Source organism: Falco peregrinus, chromosome 13 (assembly GCF_023634155.1).
Source record: "Falco peregrinus isolate bFalPer1 chromosome 13, bFalPer1.pri, whole genome shotgun sequence".
NCBI classification, from domain to species: Eukaryota; Metazoa; Chordata; class Aves; order Falconiformes; family Falconidae; genus Falco; species Falco peregrinus.
The window spans coordinates 12,957,986-12,981,425 of NC_073733.1; the positions used below are offsets into that span (position 1 = coordinate 12,957,986).

General features: G+C 55.4%; 2 protein-coding genes and 1 long non-coding RNA gene across 7 annotated transcripts; all 3 read right to left on the minus strand.

Moving 5' to 3' along the window:
* Positions 1-351: 351 nt before the first annotated feature.
* On the minus strand, positions 352-12,316 carry FATE1 (fetal and adult testis expressed 1). Of its 5 annotated transcripts, none has more exons than XM_027787443.2 (7): positions 12,149-12,316; positions 8,290-8,520; positions 7,569-7,723; positions 6,689-6,777; positions 5,728-5,889; positions 3,009-3,087; positions 352-2,561 (listed from the first exon to the last, which is right to left on the minus strand). In XM_027787443.2, exons 1-7 carry the CDS (start codon positions 12,222-12,224, stop codon positions 2,430-2,432), a joined length of 924 nt encoding a protein of 307 aa, XP_027643244.1. In that variant the 5' UTR covers positions 12,225-12,316; the 3' UTR covers positions 352-2,429. The 5 variants fall into 5 exon arrangements, 4 of the variants coding, with proteins under 4 accessions (XP_027643244.1, XP_005237937.1, XP_055674293.1 ...); XM_005237880.3 differs by lacking the exon at positions 12,149-12,316 and adding an exon at positions 12,031-12,122; XM_055818318.1 differs by lacking the exon at positions 12,149-12,316 and adding an exon at positions 11,763-11,850.
* A 553-nt stretch (positions 12,317-12,869) lies between these two features.
* Positions 12,870-23,369, minus strand: PRRG3 (proline rich and Gla domain 3). Its single transcript, XM_055818320.1, is given in 5 exon segments — positions 12,870-15,009; positions 15,011-15,184; positions 15,715-15,875; positions 19,949-19,990; positions 23,289-23,369. Coding segments are annotated over 4 exon segments (705 nt in total). The 5' UTR covers positions 19,956-19,990; positions 23,289-23,369; the 3' UTR covers positions 12,870-14,646.
* LOC129785601 (uncharacterized) lies at positions 17,630-19,942 on the minus strand. Its single transcript, XR_008749737.1, has 2 exons — positions 19,109-19,942; positions 17,630-18,102 (listed from the first exon to the last, which is right to left on the minus strand). It is a non-coding gene; the product is annotated as an uncharacterized LOC129785601 (long non-coding RNA).
* Positions 23,370-23,440: the final 71 nt, after the last annotated feature.

Genomic DNA, 23,440 nt, shown 5'->3' on the forward strand with positions numbered 1-23,440 from the left:
CCAGCCCTGCCACACATGATGCCCTGGGACAAAGAAGAGCCAGGAGGAGGAGGAGGCAGGGAAGAGAGAAAGAAAATAAATAAAAGCATAGAACCGCAACAGGGACAGCATTAACCAGAAACTCTCCTCCAGATCCCCCCAGCCAGAGCAGCTAGCATGCATGTTTTACACCAGTGGGCCAAACAGCCTGTAGCTCTAGAGATGTCAGAAATCCAGTAGCTGATTAAATAAGAATGCATGGCTGAGATATACAGCACCAGGTCAGAGTCCCGCTGCCAAGGGAATAAACCTTACCTGTCCTCTTCCATTGGGATACCAGGATAAGACTCCACAATTCATAGAAGAAACACATCCAGAACACACGGAGTTTATTAAAATATGCATTTTATAGGTCAGTGTGTCCAGATTTATACCAGGATTTATGCTTTACATAAAAATCATATTGTATCCTCTTCAACCTGCCAATAATTAAGCTGTGAGAATACATACAGTTTGATCACCCCCCCTCCAAACATCTTCAATCCACACTTGAAGGTGGTGTGACCCCCAATGGGTCAGCCCTTTTTACCCTAAAATACAGCTCAAAATAATAATAATAATAATAATAATAAACCCAACAACAAAACACCACAAGCTTCCTCCAAAACACGTTTGCAGCTCTCAGACAAGAAAAAACAGCCAAATGATTTACCTGCTTTCCTGGCATGAGTCACACAGCAGCAGCCCCCTTATACAGACCTGTTGTGTAAGGACCGCTGGTAACCCTGACCACATCCCTGAGCCACAAGCCACAGGAACCCCCCTTGCACCAGTGCTCCCACCCCTTACACACACCCTGCCACAGCACACCAAGTCCACCACACCATCCTGGTCTACAATAAATGTCAGTGCTCTCCTCAGCAAAGCTATCAGCCACAGGTTCAGACCTGCAATTACTTGTGGGACAGTTACTTATTAGTCAATGTCCAGCTGCCAGATTTACAGTCACTGATGCTTGATGCGGTTGCAGGCAGAAAACACCCAAGCATCCATGTCTATAAATAAGCTCTTGGGATATCTGGGTGACCTGTAGATCCAGCTACAATTATTTATAGGTGGAACAGAGAGGTCCTGTTAAGCCATGCCAAAACCTGCCCCTGAGCCTGCAGGCACAACTCCAGCAGAGGTTCTGGGTGAACTACCAAAAGCATCTCAAAGGCACCTCGGATCCAAGAATTACCTAAACTCCACAGAACGAAAGAAATGGCAAAGCTGTTGAATTGGGCTTGTTTTTAGCTAAAGAGCATCTGGGCCAAGAATTCCCCTCACCTGAGTTCTTGCACCATCACTGAAGTTACAGCTTGGCAGCAGACCTGGGAGCAATCCTGCCCTCTGGCACTGGCAACGTAACAAATATCTACTGCTGCCCAAGTGGGCAATTTTCCATGGCCTGTCTGGTGCTATCACTGTTGGTACAAGGTCTTATAATCTGGAGAGTCACTGTGGGGAGGTTTCCTATTTAAATCTCTCTGGGAAAGAGCCAAGCTCTCGGATAAGACCAGACCTCAGCAATGCTCTTACAGTCACTTTGGATCTGAACATTTGCAAATCTGCTGCTGAACAGCCTCGAGCAGGATGGGAGCCGAGGAGACAGTGGCACAGCAGCAGCTGCAGGGATGGGGGCTCCTGGCTCTTCCAGCTCCATACCTCCATAGCAGGGGCTAAGGCATGGGAGAACTGGCAGTACCACCTCCACCTAAGAGCAGTTGTGCAAGAAAGAAAGAACCCACCAGCAGTTTAAAAACACTCAACTACTCTGCAGAAGCTTTTGGGGTGGAAGATGCGGAACAGACCACACCAGTTGGCTGAGGATTTTTATGGGGTCAGAATTGAGTTGTCCAAGTCAGGATGTGGTCAGGGAACTGGGCCCACCACAGTCTAGGACTCTTAACAGGACCCCATGTCTGCAAACACCCAACACCTTGGGTTTTCATCTCATCTGGAACACCTCCGTAGCAGCCACCAGTTTCTTGTGAGACCCAGGCTCTTCACAGCAGCTTCCCACGCAAGCACTCACCCCATCAAACATATAAGGTGGTTGCTGGAGTACACACAGCATTTCCAGCCACAGCCCAGCCCTGGGACTCTGATTGTTGGGACATACTCCTTGTACACCACCTCTCCCTGATACACGTCTCTAGCTGCTGTGGCACAAGGTCCAGCTCCGTCATTTCCCTCACCCGCCTCCAGTGCTAGAGCATGGGGACAGATGGCACCTTCACTGTAAGCGGGGCCTAAAGGACACAGATCCTCAAGGGCCTACAGTGCAAAAAGCAGGTCAAGTTACTAAGAAACATAGTTTTACTGTTTGCAAGTACATGAGCAAGGATCCTCTCCCTGCCCTCACCCACCCTGCCAGGGTTGGGCAGGGGTGGTCAGGGCATGGAAAGTCATCTCCTCAGCCAGAGCCACGTGTTGATGAGGCAGGCGGAGATCATCACAGAGTAGACCAGGGCCTCCTTCTGCCGCCAGGCATTGCACTGCTCCTCCAACACACGGAGCCTCCCTGAGATCTTCATCAACTGCAAGAGAAACAGCAGGACTGCTGTCAGCCCTGCAGCAAAGTGCAGGAAGGACACTGGCTGCATCCTAGAGACATGGGACAGCAAGGGATGGAGGGATGGGAGCTGCCATCTCCTTCAGGTCCTCCTTTTCTAGAGCAGCAGCTATCTTGCGTAGGAGAACTAGAAGCACTACCTCAGGTCCTGAGAAGATGCTTCAGGAAAAGGTCCTTCCCATTAGAAGAGCATGTGCGCCCTTTATTGCCAGCAGGTGAAGCCCTACAGCCCCGCAGGGTAGGGGCTTGATGGGTCAACACACATATAAGTTCTCCCCTGCTTCTCCACCTGCAACATCAGCCAGGACTAGGCTTGGCAACACCAGCCTGAGCAACAGACCCCTGGAGCCTACTCACCCACCCTCCTGTGGCTTTCCCAGGAAACATTTCCAGCCCTTCACCCCCATCTCACCTGCTTCCTCATTGCTGCCATCTCAGCCACCCCGACCTCCTCCAAGGCACTCTCTGGAGCTGGGCCAGCCTCCTGGGAGCTGGGGAAGAAAAACAGATGCAGACTGACAAATACTGCTCGAGAGGTGCAGCTGCCTTCCCGCACCCGCGGCACTGCCACGGGGAGCTGAGCCATGCAGGCAGCGCGTGTGTGCCCAGGATGTGCTGCCTGGATGCAGCGTCAGGAGAGAGGAAAAAGCACCTGCACAGCACCTACTCATCTCTTCTTAACCCCCCATCATGCATAATTACACCCCTCCACCATGCATCACACAGTGATGACAACAAAACATACAGCACATGCCATGACAGAAAACAGGGAAAACACATGCTTGTATTTCTTTAGAGGTCCAACAGAGAGAAAACATATTTACCAAGTATCCATTCTCTATAGTCAGAGGAATTCTTTGAGGGTTGGATAAATCACCTTTAGAGCCAGTCAGGTAAATACGTATCACAGGGCCAATGCCGAAATGGAGGGATGATCTCATTTACACCAGCAGGTGAGCATCCCGCTGCTGGGAAGCGGCCATCAGCTGGGGGGAACTATCTGAGCAAGTGCATCAGCCAGCAGAAAAGGGTCCTGTGTTTGCCGAGACAAGGATTTGTTCCTCTCCAGTATTTTCCAGATACCACAAACTCACTTTCCCCACCCACCAACAAAAATGGTATCACTTCTTGCTCTTATAGCAGATTTTACCCACAACTTGAAATGTAAACAAGCAACCCAAGCATGCACCACTTTCTTCGATCCCTGGAAACAAAGAGGCCACCATCGGGATTAGCTGCTGCACTGGCAGAGGCAACACAGACCACGGATCTCCAGGGCATCCCCTAGAGACGCAGCCTTGCTGCAGGGCCCACAGCGCTGAGCTACAGTGAGAAAAACAAAAATTGCCACATTCGGTCTGTTGTTCCTATCATCATAGCCCAGCCCTACATCGGTTCTTCTATAACCAAAACTCCCCTATGCACACCGACAACTCACATGGGCACTCGCTGACACCATATGGGTTAATCAGTGTCTGACACTGCTCCTTCGGAGACCTTGGGGAAGGAGAGGGTATTTATTCCTGTTTGCAACATGATGTTGATCTCGCTGAAGACAGCCAGAACAGCATGGGGAGATTCAGTGAATCTCTCACTGAAAACACATTTGCGAGATAATACCTCCACGTAGAGCAGCTGCAGTGTAAAATGAAAGTAACAACAGAAAGAAAATCCAATTTCCCCCAACACAGAGCCATTAAAAAAGGACATATCCTGCAGCTTTTGACTGAAAAATCTGTTGATGCAGGTGAACACCCCTTAGAGTACAGGCTAGAAATTACCTTCCAATGATTCATACCCTTCAAGAGGTCACGGTCAGGCAAATATTCCAGTCTCTGTCCTAGATCATACTTTCTTTACTAAAATTTCAGGACAAAAAAAAGTCAGCTCAGTGATTTTTTTTTTATTTTTATTGTTGCATAGGGGTACAAAGTTGCCCTATTGAAGAGATACTATATGCATCTGAAGTACCAAGAAGAGGCACTGCAAGGTGGCTGGCTTCAAAGGGAGATGGAGACCTGGGGAGAGGCCCAGGACTCACCCCACCGCATTACAGCAGCTCCACAAGCTACCACCTCTCGTGGTACCGTGGCCTAAACCTCCTCTGCTGCTGATGGGAGAAGGTCTTACATAGCCACTAACCAGACCTGCTAGTATGTCCAGGCTTCATTACAAGAAAATAATTATTTTTTTAAAAAAAAAAAAGCGCTATCTGAAGACAGTCAGCCTACTATGGTTAAAAGCAGGGACACCACAGGCAGAAGCCAGCTCTGCTGCCAGCTGGGGAGGGAAGGTAGGATGTGCCACCGAGGGAACCGAAGATGGATGCTCACTCTCCTCCCTTTCTGCCTGGAGGCTTTGCTCAAGGAGAATTAGAAGTATGTGGATGTTCCTCCAGGTACTCAGCAGCCTTTGAGCAGTGGGGACACCTTAAGGCTATAAGTTGTCTTTGAATGTGTTAAATTTACTGCACTTGCACACATAAGAGCACGGTGGAGATAGTTGCTCCAGCACATCTGGAGAGACTCGAGTTTGTTGCATACCTGCTCCGGTGAGCACGTGGCCATACTGGCCCCTGGCCAGCGGCATCAGCTACAAGATGAGTGTCTTGGTGGAGCCAGTTCGTGGAAAATGTTAATTAAGATCAACCAAGACACAGCCAAGGGTACTGGGAGCCTGAAGGAGAAGGTGTCTCAGGGACAGGACCTGGGTCAGGCTGTCTTTTCTAGATTTTGATTCCCTTCACACATTTCTCTCCATCGAGCTACCAAGGCATGCATAAAAATTAGCACTTGCTTAGCAGTGAAGAGCAGCTGAAATCCCAGCAACATCACAGACGGTGTTAGATCCCTCAGGGTGCCCAGGGGACCGGTGTTAAGCTAAGCAGGAGAAACCAGCTGGGCTGGGTTAGCAGGATGCACCCAGGCTGGCTGCACCAAGCACTCCTGGGCCAGGCACCCAGAGCTGCTGGACAGGACAGGCGAGAGCGAGAGCCTGGGACAGGCGTGCAGCCTGCTCCTGCACTGCGCAGCCTGCGGTTCACGGAGCTCATGCCTGGCTCACGCCTTAGCGAGGCAAAGGCAAGTCCCTGCAGAATGACAGGGAGGTGGCTCAACAGAAGCCGAAGTCACCTGGATGGCACTGAGCCTTGCAGAGAGTCCCAGACACGGTGGAAGAGCACCTGGCCCAGGAGGTACATGGTCCTGAAGATGTTCTGCATGGAGTAGATCCTGCCCATCTCCGTAAGGACAGGGAGAGGGGCACTGCGCACAGGCAGGGGGCACGCATCCAGCCTGGGGTGCACAACAGAATCATGCCTGTTATTTCCTAGCCTCGTACAACACAGGCATAGCCTGGCATTTGGCAGTGCCCTTTATCCCTTCAGCAGCTCCAAGCACCTTTGGACAATGCCATCAGCACCCAGACCACTGTGTTACCAGGTGGGAGAACCCCTCCAGTGGCCCCCAGGCTCAGAGGCAGTTGCCTGACTCCTCCAAAGCCAACCGTGGCTCTGTGATAACCAGAGCTTTACCAGCTGCTCTCACAGGGGTTGAAGGTGGCAGCTTTCCTGCCACCCAGGACAACTGTAGACTTCTAGGGAGAACGGTGGCTCTGCTGTGGGATTACTTTAGAGACAATTTATCCACTGGGAAGACTCTGGAGACCAAGGCCATGAGCAGAGGATCACTATCACCACGCTACTGCTCACAAGCTACACTCAAACAGCTGAAAAGCAAGTGTGTGCTCTTAGCCCACCCTGTCCGCAAGGTACCACAGGTTTCAACAACGCTTGCAGAAACCCACTTAAGCCCTGGTGCCTCCTTTGCCAGTGGTCACCTGCCCGTAGCCTGCAGCACTCTGCCATATCACCCTGGGAGCCAACGCAGCGCCTTTAATGCTGCCTCACACAAACCCCTCTGACACTGGAAATCACGTTCCTCTTCTGCAAGAGTAGGACTTGCCAGGCATTGTCTTGCCCCAATCTGGATACACCCCACCTCGGGGCATCAACACCAGAGAGCATCAAAGCAGCACAGATGACAGGAGATGCTGATCCCCACCCGCCCCAGACAGTTCTGGGTTTGTGCTCACCGCTCGTGGTGCTGGCCTGGGCTGTGCAAGGCCAGCTGGGCACAGTCATTTGGAGTCCTCTCCCGCCGTGACCTGCTGCTGTGGTGGCCCTGTTGGCACCAAACATAACCCCATTAGCTCAGAGACCTGGCACAGGGTGAGACCAGCTCGGTGCCCTGTGTGATCTGCAGTGTCAGGAGCCCATCAGCATGGGGAAAGCAGTCAGTGGTGGGAGCATTACATGAGCCCCGAAGCTGGTGACCTGATGCTGGAGCGGGTGAGGAGACGTGCTTGGAGCAGGGCGAGGGTCACCAGCAAGGAGCCTGCTGATATGATCTCTATTCAGATCAGAAATCCTGAACCTAACGCATCCGGGAACAGCTCCTGAATCCGAGCAAGGTGAAAGCACTTGAGAAGGCAGACTGGCAGCTCCAGCACCCAAAACCAGCCTTTCCTGCCCATGTCAGGGGCCTCTCTTAAAATTAGTTTCACACAAAGTTAAAAATCTGCTTTCAACTCTAACACCAGCACCCTTTATGCTGCAATGATGAAACAGCTCCACCTCGTACTTCATCCATGAGAAAAAGTGGATGAAAGGGGACTTCAAAAGCAGCAGAAAGAGGTTATAGGGGGACTGCACCTACCCCAGTCTAACTCCTGCTTGCAAAATGCAGTAGGAGATCTGGCTGAATCGATGCCCCAGCATGCAGGTGTATCTTGGTTATGGGACCGAAAGAGATCCCACCACCCCTACCCCCTTGCTCCTAGAACCTCCTAGGGAAGGCAGCACTCTGGAAGGTGAATTCTGGCCTGGCATGGTAACAGACCTCTGGAGAAACCCAATGCTGGGGTTGCTCCCCTTTCCCACCACAGGCAACCCTGTCCACTCTCAATACAGTACCAATCGTTTGCGTTTCTGGGAGCTTGATCTGTTGGCTACATGCAGAAAAGGGAGCTCCTCGAGGTGGGTGGGCTGCCCAGAGGCATCCGGGGACATGTGCACCACAACAGAGGGGACCTTCTTCTGCAGGTTGGGCCTCAAACCAGCATCTGTTTCTACAGAGAGAAGACAGGGAAGAATTAAGCCGACCTGAATGCCCTCAGGACAGGAGAGAAGAGAGAACCACCCATGTAGGGGAGCCAATCCTATGTCTAGCACTAGATGTACATCAAAAGCCATGTCCTGCAGGTGTGAGCAGCGGGACAGCCCAGAGAGACATGGACTGGAAAGCAACCAGACACACTGCTCCAGGAAAGTGAAGCTTCGGAGCTGTTTTTCAAAGAGGCAGGGCCATATGTCTCTGCATCCCAAAGCAGGGAGCCTACCAAAGGCCAAAAGGGAACTGTAAGAGATGTGGAAGGAGATGCCTCTATATTTTCTCCTCACCTTTTGGAACTAAAAACCCTCCTGCCTTCTGTTGGCCACCTTTGCCCACCTCTCCCCAGGCATCTCTCCACCATCCTGGGCTACCTTCTAGAAGAAAGGTGACTACAATATCTGCCCCTATCCTCTTCTCTTGCAAAGCAGAACACTGGGGGCTTCATAAAGGGATTGTACTCCCTAGGATGTTGTAGCACCCCACTAAGCTTCAGCCACCCCAAAAGACAACCCAGGACATTACCTGCAAGAGAAATCCTATCAGGGATGTGCATCTGAAAGGAAGGGGAGCCATCCTCTGTCACTGGCTCCTCGTCCACAGGGCTGAGGCTGTCTGCTACCTTCAGCCTGTTGGGAACCTGCATCCTTTGATTGATGGCTTCTGTGAAGAGCAGGTCACAGCGGGCTCGGTTCAGGTCCAGTCCCCAAAATGGCCACATCTTTTCAGTTGACTTGCTCAGATTGCTTGCACACCCTGGGGTTTCACACAGAGGAAAAGAAAGCTGAGTGAAAGTGGTAGCAAGCATCTCTTGCAAACTGGCACCCGCACAGGGACACCATGTGCTGTAAAACAGCTACAATACAGGCAGAAACAACCCAAAAGACAGACACCGTCGGGGTTGTCCCAGAGAATGGGGTGTCCCACTAAGCCCAGCTGGTAAGGGCAAGGGTGTGGGGCCACTGCAGGTGGGAACTCCTGCCCAGTAGGGTGAGAAAAGAGAAAATTCCTGTGTGTCCTGGGAGCAAAGCATGAGCTTAGCCCCTGTTGTCTCAACTGACAGCAAGGACAGGACAATAGTTCAGCACACTTGCGGGAGAAAAGTTGTTCAGTATACCCCAAAACCTACTGGAAAAAAAATATTTTCCATCCAGAAGTAAAGGTTTTTTTGAGGGCTGGGAGCACATTTTTGTGTTCATAAACCTTCACGGAAGAATGGGGTTTTCTAAAAACAAAACACACTTTTTTGTGATAATATTCCCGGTTACACAGGAAAAGCTAAGCACTAAACTCTTTCTGCAGACACATCCACCACGGTATTCCCCAGGGCCATACCCCATTCCCCACCCAATCCGGCACTCATGTCCTCCATCCATCATCCACATCAAGCTGAACATGACGGACTTTGCCCTGAGCAGAGCTGCCAAATGCTGAACCATCGTCCCAGAGGGGAAGGTAAAGCACACGTCAGCTCCTCCAGGTCAGTGCCAGCTTGGCTCTCCTCCACAAGGAGACTGGCACTGAGGACGGTCCCAGTCCCCAGCTCTTGCTGCTCCTGGGGGCATCTGACAGCAGGAGCAGGACATGGGACACTGACACTATCTGGGGCTTTGCAGCTGCTCAGGGCGCACAATTGCCCTGTGCCTCAGCTTCCCCTTTGCCACATCCCAGGGCTTTGAGAAGTGCTCTGGGGCCACAAGGTCCCAACACTTTCACTGAGTGATGCAAGCAGAGGGTAATAAACAGATTTTTGGGAGAGAAGCCCCAGAAAACACCCTCCTGGCTCCCAGCATATGCACTCTTTATTCTTTCTCAAAAAGCTGCAGCAGAAGAGAAAAACCCAACAAGCAAGGGCTACCAAGGCTGGCAGATCCCAGCCTGACCCAACATCCCAGAAATGCCACATGCATGAACCCCCTGCACCCTCCTTGCTGTCACCCTGTGAGCTCGTCATGCCCCAAAAGGTTCCCCCTTTGCTTCAGGTGAAAATCTCCACCATAAGAGCAGCCACCTGCTCCAGCACAGCCCAAACAGCTGGAGAAAGGAGAGATCTTCCTCTTCAGAGCTCAAGGCAGGGGAAATGAGAGGAGGCAAGGGAGCGGTAGCGCACAGGGGCCCTGCCTTCTTTGATCATGTCCAGGAACTATATTTAGCAGCCAGGTCTCTGACGCTGCGTTTCCAGCCCACCAGGCTGCTCCCAACTGGCTGCAGCCATGGCTGCCCACCGCCACCCTCGCTGCTGCAGCTTCTCAGGGTGCTTGGAGCCTCTCGCCTGCCCCAGCCCCCTGCCACCCCCTGGGATATCACCCAGGGGAGAGGAGCAGAGGGAAATCCCTGGGGAGCAGCGCCACTCCTGAAGCCCAAAGGGCCATGGGAGACGCAGCCCCCAAGCCATGGATCCCCCAGCCAGGCCCTGTAACTCCAGGTACACCAGGGCAGCCAAACAGGTTCATGTGGCAATAACCAGCACTTCCAGTGATCACCTACCTCACGCTGCTCCCTCCTCCTCTATCATTTAAACCCTTTTAATTGAAGAGACAGAAATGTGCCCAGCATCAGCTGCAGCAGTTTCCTGGTTCCGGCTGTGCAGAGAGGAGATCCCCATCTCTGCAGCCGGGTCTGCCCCAGCAGTGCTGCTGCAGATGTGGAGTGCAGGGGCGCAGCAGCCCCCGGCTGCCCCACACCTTCTCCACCAGCTTGCCCAGACCCAACACTGGCACAGGTGACACCAACCCATGGGTGTCACAACACACACACACCCCCCTCCTGCTTCTCCCCCAAATCTTGAAGAAAGTGGATTTTTGCAGGAACCTTCCACTCAGGAGTGGGGCAATAAGTCCCGGGAAAGTCACAAAGTGGCTTCAGTCCCACAAGAGAAACCTGCATCAGAGACCCAGCCTCACAGACCACAACCATGGAGACCACTGGGTTTCTCCTTCACCTTTTTGGTGCCTTAGAGGAGCAAACACCCTGTGTTGCTTTCTCAGCCTGCTCTCTGGGAAAGCAGCATATATTAATAACAATAAATCTGGAGAGGGCAGACGGGTTCATTTTCTGATCACCTGCGAAGCTGCTGCAGCTCCCAAAGAGCAGAAGGATGGGATGGGAGTGAGAGGCAGGCTCCGAGAGCTATTAACTAAAGGGGGAAAAAATTGGCTGTCAAAACCCATAAGAACAAAATGCTTAAGTGGCTGGATTTCCTCCTTTAACTTTCTCCAGGGCTTTTTCCAGCTATTGCCAAGCAACCCCCCCTTGCCAGTGGAAGAAGACTGCTTCTGAGCCTCTGCTTTGGCACTTCTCCTTGCGTTTGCAGTGACAGGGAATTTCCAGCTCACTAAGCCTGTGAGTAGGTTTAAGCTCTGCCAGCGAGGAAGACCTGCCCTGGGGAGGGAAACCCCACAGCCTCCCTCCCTGCATCCCTCCCCAGCCCGGGATGCTCCATACAAGGCAGGCAGGGGTACCCAGCACCCCCCCGCCTCACCGCTCAGGATGGGGTGCTGGCATGAGCAGCCTTCTGCTAGAGGAGCTGACCTCGCTCACAGTTTTGGGGGTCGGGCTTGGGGCTGTCCCTTGTCACAGCAGAGGGGGGCCCAAACAAGGCGGGGAATGGGGTTTGTCCCCGGCTCGGGTGCGGCAGCCCGCCACGGCCAAGCCGCGGAGCGCAGGCGGCCCCGCAGAGCCGGGGTGACCCCGCTGCGCCCCCCGAGCCTCGGCTCAGGGATGCGCCGAGGGACGAAGGGCTCCGGGGGTCCCGGACACGGCTCCAGCTCCGAGCACCGCGGAGGGCCGAGAAACTCGGGCCGTGGGTGAGAGGAGGCGGCCACGGACGGCAGCGGGGCGGGGAGGGGGGGGGGGGCTCCCGTGCCCTCCCAGGGGCGGCTGCTCGCCCCTCGCCCCCCAGGGCCGCTCCCCCACCGGGGCTGCCCGCAGAGCCCCGTCCCGTCCCCGGCACCCACCAGCTTTGCGGCTCGCAAAGGGGGGAGCAGGGAACCACTTACTGTTCTTTGCAGTCCGAGGCAACTGCCGGACCTGTCAACAGCCGCGCCCGCTGCCAGCCGGGCGGGGGCGGTGTCCGGGGGGGTGGGGGGACAGCCCGCCCCGCCCCGCCCCCCGGCAGCCCGCCCCGCCCCCCGGCAGCCCGCCCGCCGCTCTTAAAGCCGCAGCCGAGGTAATTAACGAGCCGCCGCTCATCAGCGCGGCGCCTGCGCGGGAGCAGCCGCCCCCCCCCCCCCCCCCCCCCCGCAGGTCATCGCGCAAGCAGTTTACCGGAGCGAAAGGATTGCTCTTGCCAGGGGCAAAACTGGGGAGGGGGGATGCAAACCCAGGGGCTTCACCCGGGGGGGGGTGTCCCTATGCCCACGGGTATCTGCAAGGCAAAACCAACCCAGGCTGCAAGGTGGGGGCTCAGCCCAGCTCCTTCGGCACCCCAGCGCTGCTGCCCATGGCTCATGTGTCCCCATGCCACCGCCCGAGCCCGGCTGGCAGCGGGACGGCAGCCATCCAAGTGCCAAGCTGTGCCAGAGCAAATCTCTGCTCAGTGGAGAATGGAGGCCGCGGCGATAAAGTGATCCATTTGGGATGAACGACAGTTTTAAACACTTCTGAATGGGGACAGAGTCCAAGACCTGACCGTAAAATCTGGTTTTGAAAGGGCTTAAAATAAATCCCGTGCTGCCCTGGTCTTGCTATTTAAAGGGGATTATCTAAGAGGTTTAGGAGCATACAGAGGAACAGCAAGACAACTTGTGCACCTAAATCCCCTCAAAGACCTTAGGAAATCCCTCTGCGTCACCTACCAGCTGGTCAGGGCTCACAGGACTCTCGCCAAGAGTTGTACCAAGTGCCCAGGGAAGTCAAAAGCTCGTGTCGGATGCGTGCGGTTCACTCCCAGTGCCACAGCAGTGCACACACCCAGTTTCCCGAGATGGTCCCCTCCTCGCTGGGGACTGTGATGCAGCCGTGCCTGGGGGGAGTATTGGTGACATTTTCCCACAGCTGCTTCTGTTGGCCCACAGAGCTGAGCCCCAGCAACCCCACAAGATGGAAAACCAGGTGCACCCAGCAAGACATCCCCTCTGTGGGAAAAAGCCACCCTGTGCCACTCAGACAGTGAGGGTTTTTTTAATAAATACCTTTTTTTGCACAAATATACCAAGTTTTACAGAATACAAACTGCAGGGATAATGACCGAGCATCAAAGACAGAGGATGCAGAGTGCCCTTCTGGCTCCCTCTGGTCTTTTTCCAGGCTCTGACCCCAATGCTCGCTGTCAGGTCTTCCCATAACCCAGATTTGCTAAGGCCGAAAGGCAGACTAAAGGTCTGGGAGGGGACAGACGAGGTGCCAGCAGCTTCGAGCCCCGCGTGTCCCGCCCCAGGAACAGCCGCACCGAGCAAGCCTCAGCCCTGGGCTGAAGCACCCGCTGTGAGAGCACTGCTGGGACCGGGCGGTGGGCAGGCGGCCGGTGGATGTACAATAGCCTTTCTGTGCTGGAGACACTGGTGCTGGGGTGAACAAGGAGGGGTGGCAGTGCTGGGAGCTTCTCGGCTACTCCTGGGGGGTTGGTGAGCGCAATCCCCTTTTTAACCCATCAGACGTGCCTGGGCAAAGACAGCTCCATTGCTTGGACCCCAAAAGCAGCTGCCCAAGAAAAGGGGACACTGGCTCTTCTCTGCCCTGGCACCACAACCACCCAGTCAGGGTCTGGCCCTACTCCTGACCCACCGGCATCGCCAGATCGTGGCGTGGTTGATCAGTCAGCTCTCACCTCTGCAGCCACTTCTGTCAGCAGGCCCTCCCATGCCACGGCCACCAAGCACTCTGCTCACCAGAGGGGCCTGGAGGAGTCTGGGGTTTCACATTCCCCTTTACCTGCTCTGGAGGACAAAGAGAGGCCAGGCAAGATGGAGAGGTTTGGGGTAAGGAGAGGGGAGGTTTGGCCCATCTGCAGGCTCCCTGTGCTGGCACCCCACCTCTGGGGCAGACACGGGACAGGCTATGCTCCACGAAAGAGGAGCATCCCCACCGCTCAAAGTCACAGGACCACGTTTGGTCAAGGTAAGAGATGACCCTGCCGGCCAGCTCCGCTGCAGCCAGACCTCCAGCTGCCCAGCACCCCACAGGGAGAAAGCAAAGAGCATTGGGAAATGGACCTGCTACTCCAAAGTCACTTACCTCATGTACAAGACCACCATGAGCCTTTCCCCCTTTCCAAAGGGATTTAGGAGATCAGAGAGCACCTCCCTGCCTGCTCTTCCCTGATCTCCAGACAGTGAGTATTGCTACAGGCACCACAGGATGGACCAGGCTCCCCACTCCCACCTGGCAGCAAATCCACTCAAGGGAAGCACTTTGTCCCCAACCACAGAGCATGGGCACCGACTGTGGGGATTGGCAGAAATTCACCGCACAGCTCCTGCATCCCCAACTCCTAATCAGAGCCCCTCGCAGCAAAACAGGGCCCAGCGAGGACATGGGGTAAGGCTGAGCAGTGCCCCGGGGAGGCAGCGAGGCTATTTTAATCATGAAAAATGTTATGTCTGTTTGAGGGGGAAGTGAGGAAATCAAATGCATCACGGGGAGACCCCCACACTGAGCCAGGAACAAGCTCCCACTCTGCTCTGGCTGCTACAGCACTTACGTGAGCAGGGAGTGAGGGCCAGGAGATGGCTGGACGGCTCCAGAGCCATCCTTGCAGCCCAGCCTCACCCCACTTGGGGACAGCTATTTTTGGTTAGGAAGGTAAGGCTACTGTGTGATGGCACCAGCTTGTACAGGTGAGACAGGGTGCCCAGTGGCACCTGCAGGGGGTCCCGGGCACAGCGAAGGGAGGGTGGGTGGGTAAGTACAAGTGTGTGAAGAGGCAGGAGGGAGGCAGACCCACTATTTGCCTGCAGCAGGGGCACTGGCCACAATCTCTTCGTACTTGGGCGGCGGGTCATTGTAGGAGACGCTGGTCTCTTCGCCACTGCTGCTCTCCAGGTGCCCCGTCACCTCCTCATAGGAAGGCGGAGGGGTGGCACTGGACAGTCTGGAGAGGACGGAGACCGAATGCTCCGGCAGGTAGAGGGTGCCATCTTGCTGGGGGGTGCCCCCAGCTCTGCCATCTCCAGCCACCCGGTTGCTCGCTTCTCGCTGATACTGCGTTTCCCCTTGGCTTTGCGACCGCTCCTGGTACACCATGACCCTGGGGAGGCTGCGTCCCGTTCGGCTGGCCAGGTAACGGTTCTGGGCATAGGAAGGGCGGGTGGCGGGTGGCCTTCTGAAGCTGGCACCTCCAGATGATGAAGAGGGCGATGACTATCAGAAGAGCCACTCCCAAGAGGGGCACTACCACGTACATAGCGTCTGAGCGCTCCGTGCTGTGCCCGGGGTCCTTGACAGAGTAGACTGAGTTGGTGTAGCCCTTCCAAAACTCCATCTGTGGCAGAACAGAGAAGCAACCATCATATGCTGTAGGTGGGACAAGCACGCCCTGACCACCACCAGCAATAATCAGTGCCCTCCCTAGGCCCACAAAAGAGGCGGTTTTTCAGCCGTCCCCCACCACTCTCATCAGAGCTGCCAGCACCTGAGGTGCTGTGAGAACCAACACAAAAGATCACGGGAACATCCCTCAAGAGCGGCCAACAGTCCCCATACCAAGCAGGGAGAAATTTGGCTAACGCCAGCCCCAGCGTGGACAGTCGGGGACAACAGCACAGATTTCCCACATGTGCCATGGCAGTGCCAGCTCAACCTGCAGCTGCGGGCAGAGTGTCCTGGCAATACCACGTTAAGGGCATTGCCTGGGAAGGGAAAGTCGTGCTGGGAAGTGAGGCCACAGCATTCTGCCTGCGGACAGAAGAGGACAAAGGGAACAGGAGAGGCTGCTGCCCCCTTCTCTGCCTCCCACTTGCTAAGGCAAAAGCTCTCACACATCCACTGGGGAGCAGGGCAGGTCAAACGCACCGTCTTCTCCTGGTTCTCGAACACTTCTTTGACCTCCTCATAGCTGCAAACCTCCTCAATGCACTCCCGCTCGATGGTGCCCTGCCGGATCTCCTCCAGGAAGCCGTTGGCTCGAGGAAAGCGCTTCAGGACCGAGTGGGCATTCCTGGCCCCCAAGAACACTGCAACACAGAAGGTAGAGACACGCTGAGCAGAGACAACCCCACATTTGGCCTCTGTCTAGCCAGGCTTTCCAACCTGGCTTCCCACAGAATTTTGGTGATACAGGCGTTCGAAACACCGAAAGCCCAGGGCTACAATTCAGTTAGCACAGCAGAGTGAGGGAGAGCAGAGGAGCACAGGGATCTTGGGGTCTGCCTGGAGACATATGGCACCAGAAGCATCCTTTCCAGCAGGGCTGAGATGCTAGAGACATTGGAAGCAGCAGCTGCAGACCACATAGGGCAGCTGGAGACAGAAGGCTCCAAAACCACTTGTTTTCAATCTCTTGCCCTTGACAGGATTTCACTTTCCTGCACCTTTGCTGCAGGGCAAGGGAGATCCCACTGGGTGAGCAAGACCCTACAAGGCCGGGATGCAGAGCTCTCTGCCACGACACAGGGCCAGCACCAAGATGGACTCACAACATACAGTGCAGTGCGCATCATCCCACAGTCCCCCCGCACATCACCCCAGAGCCTCCTCTCTTGCTTCGTACCTCCACAGTCCCCTAGGAGGAGGGCAGACAGCCTGCTGGAAGCTGGTGTCCCTGCTGCCAGCTGCTGCGGGGTCATGCAAGCTCAGCTGGCTTCAGGGATGCTGTTCAGGTCCCAGAGAAACCACTGTGTCTTCTCCCAGGCCTGGGCCCAACAAGGGCAGACATCCCAAAACGCAGGGACAGCACAGGGGGTCACGATTCAGGTACTGGAAGGGGCTTGAGCAACCTCTCTTCTCATCCCTACTGCATTTTGGTGCAGAGGCCTCACAAACCTTCCTCCGCTCCCAAAGCCTGGGAGACTCTATTGCCCACATCAGATCTTCCCACAGAGCACGCAGTCAGGAAGCCAGACAGAGCAGGAGCAGCACATTCCTGCCTGCAAGAGACACAGCCCTTTCAAAGCCTCTCCCCCCACACACTGCAGGAGGGAGACCTGCATGGGGTGCAGGGAGCGAGTACCTACCACGACCTGCAGCAGCACAGGAGAGGCAAACAAGTTGCCCAGAAAGCAGAAACTCCACACAAACCACAATCCTTCCAGGAGCCAAACATCCCATGCATGCATTTTGTAAGAGTTTCTGTAATGCAGCTCAACACACTCGGCAGTAGACTGGCACCACCTTTTCCCACCAAGCCACGTAATCATGCTGCTTCCCTTGAGGAAGATGAATCGGTTCAGCTGGCTGATCCACAGAAACCTATTTACCTCCTTCACCCTCAGGCTCAGTCTTCCATCGGATCAACCAGACGAACCAACTCACACTGCAGCAGCATAAACAGATGCAGGACAAGGAGGCAATGGAGACTCCCATTAGACCAGCTCAGCTGTAACACAAAAATACTCCTTCAGCAAGGAGCTTGGTTGAAGATCAAATGCAACAGTAAAAAGCTACCAACTTCTTCCATTAGGAGCCTTTTACCAGAGAGACCAGCAGGTTTCCTTCTGCTTAACTTTCCATGTATCCTGCTCCTAAAACAATACAGCAAGGTATTTGTGAGAGTACTTGTAAATATCAAGGCCGGGACAAGACCCTGGCATAAGCAACTACTACTGTGCTACACCATCCCATGCCTGCAGGCACTTTGCTCTTTTTGTGCTGTGTAGGTGCGTTGTCCCCCCATGATTTATTGATGGCTTACTTCAGTGAGAGAGTTTGCAGAGGGCTGAACCACTGAGGTGTGAATGAAGAGCAGCATGAATGATGTGAGTCAGAGACCTTCCCTCAGAATCAACTTTATTATGCAAACCTTTTGTGGTTTTTCTTTTTACAACGACAACCAAAAAAGCATTTTCAAGAGGCACAGAAGGCATCTTGCAGGAGGGCAGGGATCAGCTTGCCTTGGCTTTCCACAGCTGACGAGGGCTATCCTGGCTGGAGAGGGAGCAAGTTGACTGGCTGACCTTCTCTTGAGCCTTTCCAGAATGAGATGAAATTTTGCAAAGACACCATCCATTCTGCAAATGTCTCATCCTTTGCTGGAGAAGTCTGGCCTCACCTCCTTTGCCTCCCGCCTTGACCGAGCTGCGGTATCAACTCTCCCCTCCTCAGCACTTGAGTCTGAGCCTCCTTCCAACTTCCTCAGCACACCTTGGAGCAACAAGCTTGGCCACAGATCTCACTGTCAGGGGTTTTCATCCCTGCAGATACATCACTTGACCCCTTCCCTGCTTTGCCACGCTGAACTGGCCACTGTGACGGGAAATAAAAACAGACAGGCAGGTATCACCAGCAATGTCCAACTAAAAGCATGCTGTGATGGAGATGTATGCCTCTCCCCTCATCCAATTTCCCTCAGGGACCTGGAAATGGCAGAAAAGCAGAAACTAAGTCGCTGCTCCCTCCCCTGTTTTACATGGAAAAGCGCAAAGACCACCCACGTGCCCTGGGGACCACAGCAGGAAAAGCAGTGGCCTTCAGGAAACAAGAGCTTTGCCACCTCTCATCTCCAGCCTGGATCCCCAATTGAACCAGAAGCAGACAGCTAAGCAGGTACTGTCCCCAAACCGCGGGGCAGAGGGGACTTCCCGAGGCCCAGCAGCCTCAGTACTGACCCCTTGTGCCTCTCCAAGCCTCCCCACACCAGCTGGAGAACCGGTGCTCAGGAAAGATCAGAGCTTTAGGCAGGGGAAGCAGGAGCAGGAGCCGGGTTCACTGCATCCCTGCTGGGTTTCCCGAGGCGCTGCTGGCCCCTGGTGGCGGCAGGCTGGGCCACACTGCTGCCCCACAGCTCTGCTGCCCCACAGCTCTGCTGCCCCACAGCTCTGCTGCCCCACAGCTCTGCTGCCCCACAGCTCTGCTGCCCGGCGTGGGGGGACACCCCTGGGGCTGCTTCTCTGCAGAGTGTCACGTAGCTGTGTCTGCGGAGGGACAGCCATTGCTGCACGCTGCCAGAGAGCACACGACAGTGAATACGCTGACCACCACATGCCCCTTCTGCATGTCAGGGTCACCACAAAGGGGACTGTTTGGCGGGGGATGCTGCCACCACATGGGACATCTCCCACAACCAGTAAGTGCTGGTGAGCCAGCACCTGAGCTCCTGGGAGGGAGAAAAGGCAGTGATGGAGGAAGGCAGGGACCCAGCTAGGTACCTTCCTCATTAACAGAAGATTAAAACTGCCTTTTAAAAGCACTGCCCGAAGATCGCTGCTGCCTGCCCCACCTAGCATAGCACAGATAATGAAAGAAGGCATACCTGTCATCCCTGGGGTCCTTCTCCTGCCCAGAGTGGCTACTGCCTCCACCTTCATAGCTGGCTCTGGCGACACCTCGAGCAAATCTGGAGATTCCAGCCAGATCTCTACATCTCCCCATTCATAACTGCCGTCCTCCCTGAGCTCCCATCACTTTGCATCACATCTGTGCAGGCTGCCCAGTAAGAGCGAGGAGGGAGGGTCGAGTCCAGCTCTTTACAGACCACACGCCATCCTCCACCCTGCATCCTCACGCGTCTCTGCCCAGCTTTAGCTGCTGGCCCCGACAGGCTCCATCTGCCAGGCACTCCTCCAGACACCAAGATGCAGCGAGCTCCCAGCAGGGCCGAGTTAGACAGCTGCCCATCCACTGAGAATGCAGAGCCCTCGTGCCACTAGCCACACAGGCTACAAGGCAGCGTGGCCCCCAGGATTGGCACCTCGTGGGATGTCTGTCATGGGCCAAGAGGAACACTGCTGCTAGATGTCAGCACAGACTGGCAACCCCTGCAGAGGGGCCAGACACTTCAAAGAGGCTCAGGGAGGCCTGCCTTGGACAGCAAGCATCATGCAAATAAAGAAATGCTGCAGTGCAGCGGGAGTCCTGGAGAGGCCAGCCCTTCAGCACCACCTCAACTCCCACCTTGCACAGGAGAGAGAGAAGCACAGGTCAGGCCAGACCTCAAGCCTCAACCAGTGACAACAGCCGATGGCATCTGCTCCCCACAGTAACACCCCCAAAAAAGCACAGGCACCCCTTCCTCGAGAGGTGGCTGCCAAATATCCCCCTTCTCTCCTCCAGCACCACCGCCATCTCTCCGTCTTGACTGGGGAACACTTACTTGCCATGCTGCCTCACTCGGCTACAGGGGGCTCCTGCCTACCTGCAGGGAAGAAAACAGGAGAGTCACTGACAGCTTCAGTTTCACCCCCTGAAGCCCAAGACCTCCATCACCCAGGGTCAGATCCATGCAGAAAGCAGGGCGCTGTGGCGAACCCACGACAGTCCCCAGCCAAGCAGCACCTCTTCAGAGGGCCAAGGACTCACCATCTCCCCACTCACTGCGTGGCTGGAGGGGCTGAGGGCACCCTCAGCTCTCTCGCAGCCCAGGGCAGGCCTCCACCATACTTGCTCACCCGCCCAGGGTCCTGCCCTAGCAGCCCAGAGGGCTGCAAACAAGCAAAGCAGGAAGGGAAGAACTGGATGAAGGACAGTCCCTGTATCTCATCAGCAGATAAGATGACCTGTGTGTCAGAAGCTGCTGGGAGCAACCTGGTGCTCTTGCCTTCCACAAGAGATTGATGGATACAGGTAAAGCAGTCATCCTGTTTTAAATCAACTTCACAGCCATGCCAGTTCTCACATCTGCAACTCCCACCCAGAATCTGCAACAAGCATGGCCATACTGTTTTCTGCACTGCCATAAAGCTGACTACACAGCAGGAAAGAAAAGGACATGCATCTCCTAAAGGTTGTTGGGTCAAGCTAAGGGCAGCAGTGAGACTGACAGAGCTCCCCACAAACCCAGGACAAGAGCTCTCCAGCTGGAAAAGCACCTTTTGTGCTTCAAAAGCAAAACTAAACTAAACAAAACCCCACAAGAGCGAAACAAAGTCCTGCAGAAGAGGAGTATATTCTACTCTGCTCGCAGGAGTTTCACTCACTTGTTTTTCCACTCTTTGTCTTCTCCTTGTGCTCAATGCCCCACCAATCAGACTATCCTGGGCAAACTCATCTCCTCTCACCTTGGGTGACATGGCAAAGCCACGACTCTGTCAGGAGACAGAGACAGGACTAACCAGCTTCTACACTGATTTATTGTGGATGAAGGAGCAAATGCAGTTAGAAACAGCAGAAAATAAAGCAGATGCTGATCTCAGATCCAGGACTTCAGACACTGAGAGTTATCCCAAAAGCGCTTGAATCCACTCAGCTGGAGCGAGGTCAGGGACAGCACAGAGCTGTCCGTGGGGCCAGCAGGGCTGGAAACACACTTCTCATTTCAGGTAAAAGGTGGGCATCCAGCCACAGAACGGCTGCTGCACGCCACCACAGTAGGCAGTACCACACCTCACCAACAGCCACCTTCCCAGTAAATCCAGCACCTCTCCCTGCCAACATCAGGTTTCTTGTGGTTTCTGAGGTTCCTGCACCAAAAGCGGCAAAAGGCCAAGCAAGCCCAGAGCTGTCTCCAGAGGGAGAAAGCAGCTTCTTTCCAACAGTTTGCGAAACTAAGATTGCAAACCTCAGTCTGAAGTTTAAGCAGGAGGGAAAGCAGCAGAGCACCAGAATTACATAGGAGGGGTCTGCCAACTCCGGCGCCCACAGTCCACACCAGGAGGCCTTTTCTTGAGAAACTGCACATCCAACCCCACTTCTCTGAGCCATCCTGGGGGATATGAGGGCAGCTGAGAGGTCTCTGGATCCATGCATTCCCCCAAAGGCTGTCAGCTCTGAGCAGGACCACCTGACCTGCTTTTGTTGACATCAGGTTTTATTAAGAGACCAAAACTCACAGGACAAAAGAACACATGGCACAGAAAGCTTGCCAGTTTCCACACAAACCCTCTGCATCACTCGTTGTTACAGGCATTCTCCCCCTTTGACAGATAGGAGAACAGACACACGGAAGAATATTCAAGATCACATTTGTCAGGACCTCCAGCTCCATAACCCACATCATCAGGCAACACGTTTAATGCATCAGGAAGATTTTGTCTTTAACTTTTTTCTAAGCATCTGTGCCAATGCACCCAGTGTCACAGCTCAGAGATGGTTTATTCCAGTGCAACAATAAGGCAGGTGTATGCAAGCCTACAAGCATGAGCAATGCCTGCAAGAAGGGCAGACATCCCAGACACTTATTTTTATTTCCACACACAAATTCCTAACCACCTCTCCCAGCTCCGATGAGTAGGAAAAGCTGGACCACCGCACAGCATCCCTCCTGCCTCCACACAGCCGTGCAAGCCAAGAGAAGCCTGAAGCCAGCGGCTGACCTAGCAGACGCCCACCCAGTCCCGGTCCCCCCCTCCGGCTTCCCAACACGCGTTCGCCTTGTCTATAAATACCCCATCGATAGGAGGTTGCCAAGGCAACTGTGAGGCGGTGCGAGAGATGCAGCCATGAGAGTGAGGATGCTGCAGTTGCACATTTGTGTCTCCCCCGGGCTCCCCCCATCTCCACCCCCGCTCCTGTCACCAGTGCCAGAGGAGGAAATCGTGCTGGTAAAATATGGTGCGCACACGGTGCCAGCCCCCCACAGACCTCCAGCAGGCGCGTGGGGGGCACACCGGGAGGTGGCACCTCCTCACTAGGCTGGGGGGTACTGGTACAGGTCAGGGGGATCCACGGATGCCAGCAACATGCCACAGCATGCAGGGAGGCTGCTGGCTCTTCTGGCATCACGTAGCCACGGCTGCCAGCCGCTCAGCAGGATCCTAGCGATATTTGGGGTTTTCTGTGCCAAGATCCACAGTGAGGAGAAGAGGCTGCACCAGCTCCGCTTGCCAGGGGCCATGGGGTCCCCACAGGCTGCCAGGAAGCCCTGCCCTCCCAAAACAGCCTTCGGATCCCACCCCACACGGCCAGTCCTCGCACAGCCCTGGGCCAGCCTCTGCCCTGGCCCCCACCAGCACCCGCCCCTCCATCCCAGCACCGGCCCTGCCTTGCCCAAACCCCACTGCAAATTATTTCCATCACCCTCAGCTTCTGGCGTCACTCCACAGCAGGGTCCCCCCCAGCTCACCTGCCCCCTCAGCCCGCACGTGAACTTACCCATGTGTGGGGCTTTCTAGTCCCAGATGAACCCCACCGCCACCCCTTGCCCCACCGTCACCACCACATGCCCTGCCCACTGCCACCGCCACACAGACCCTGCCCCACCGTCACCCCCTGCCCCACCGTCACCCCCTGCCCCACCGCCGCCGCCACACCCCCTGCCCCACCGTCAGCCCATGCCCACCGCCACCCCCCGCCCCCACAGCCCCCTGCCACCTCCGCAGCTCCTCTCTTCCCCAAACGCCCAGGGACCCCCTTTGCCACCTCCACTGCCCCAGCCCCCCATAACCGGTCCCGCAGCTCCTGTCCCCCGCCCCACCGCCGCCCTCGCTCCATGACACCCCCCCACGCCTCCCGCCTCCCGCGCCCCCTGCGCCCCGGCAGCGCCGCCCCGCCCGTACCTCATGGCGGCCTCGCGTCCCGCCGCAGCCGCTCCCTCCCGCCGACGGGGAGGGGAGGGGAGGCCGCACCCCCGCCCCGCCTTCCCCCGCCCCGGCCCCGCCCTCCAACCAATAGGAGCCCCCCGCGGCCGGCGCGCCCCGCCTCCCTCCTC

Coding starts and splice junctions, on each gene's coding strand:
- FATE1 (XM_027787443.2), bottom strand. CDS start 12,224: ATGGGGACACATGAGCCATGGGCAGCAGCGCTGGGGTGCCGAAGGAGC. Junction 5,890..6,688: donor CCAGGCCAGCACCACGAGCG/GTGAGCACAAAC, acceptor TGTGCACCCCAG/GCTGGATGCGTGCCCCCTGC. Junction 3,088..5,727: donor CAAGGCTCAGTGCCATCCAG/GTGACTTCGGCT, acceptor TTTCTTCCCCAG/CTCCCAGGAGGCTGGCCCAG.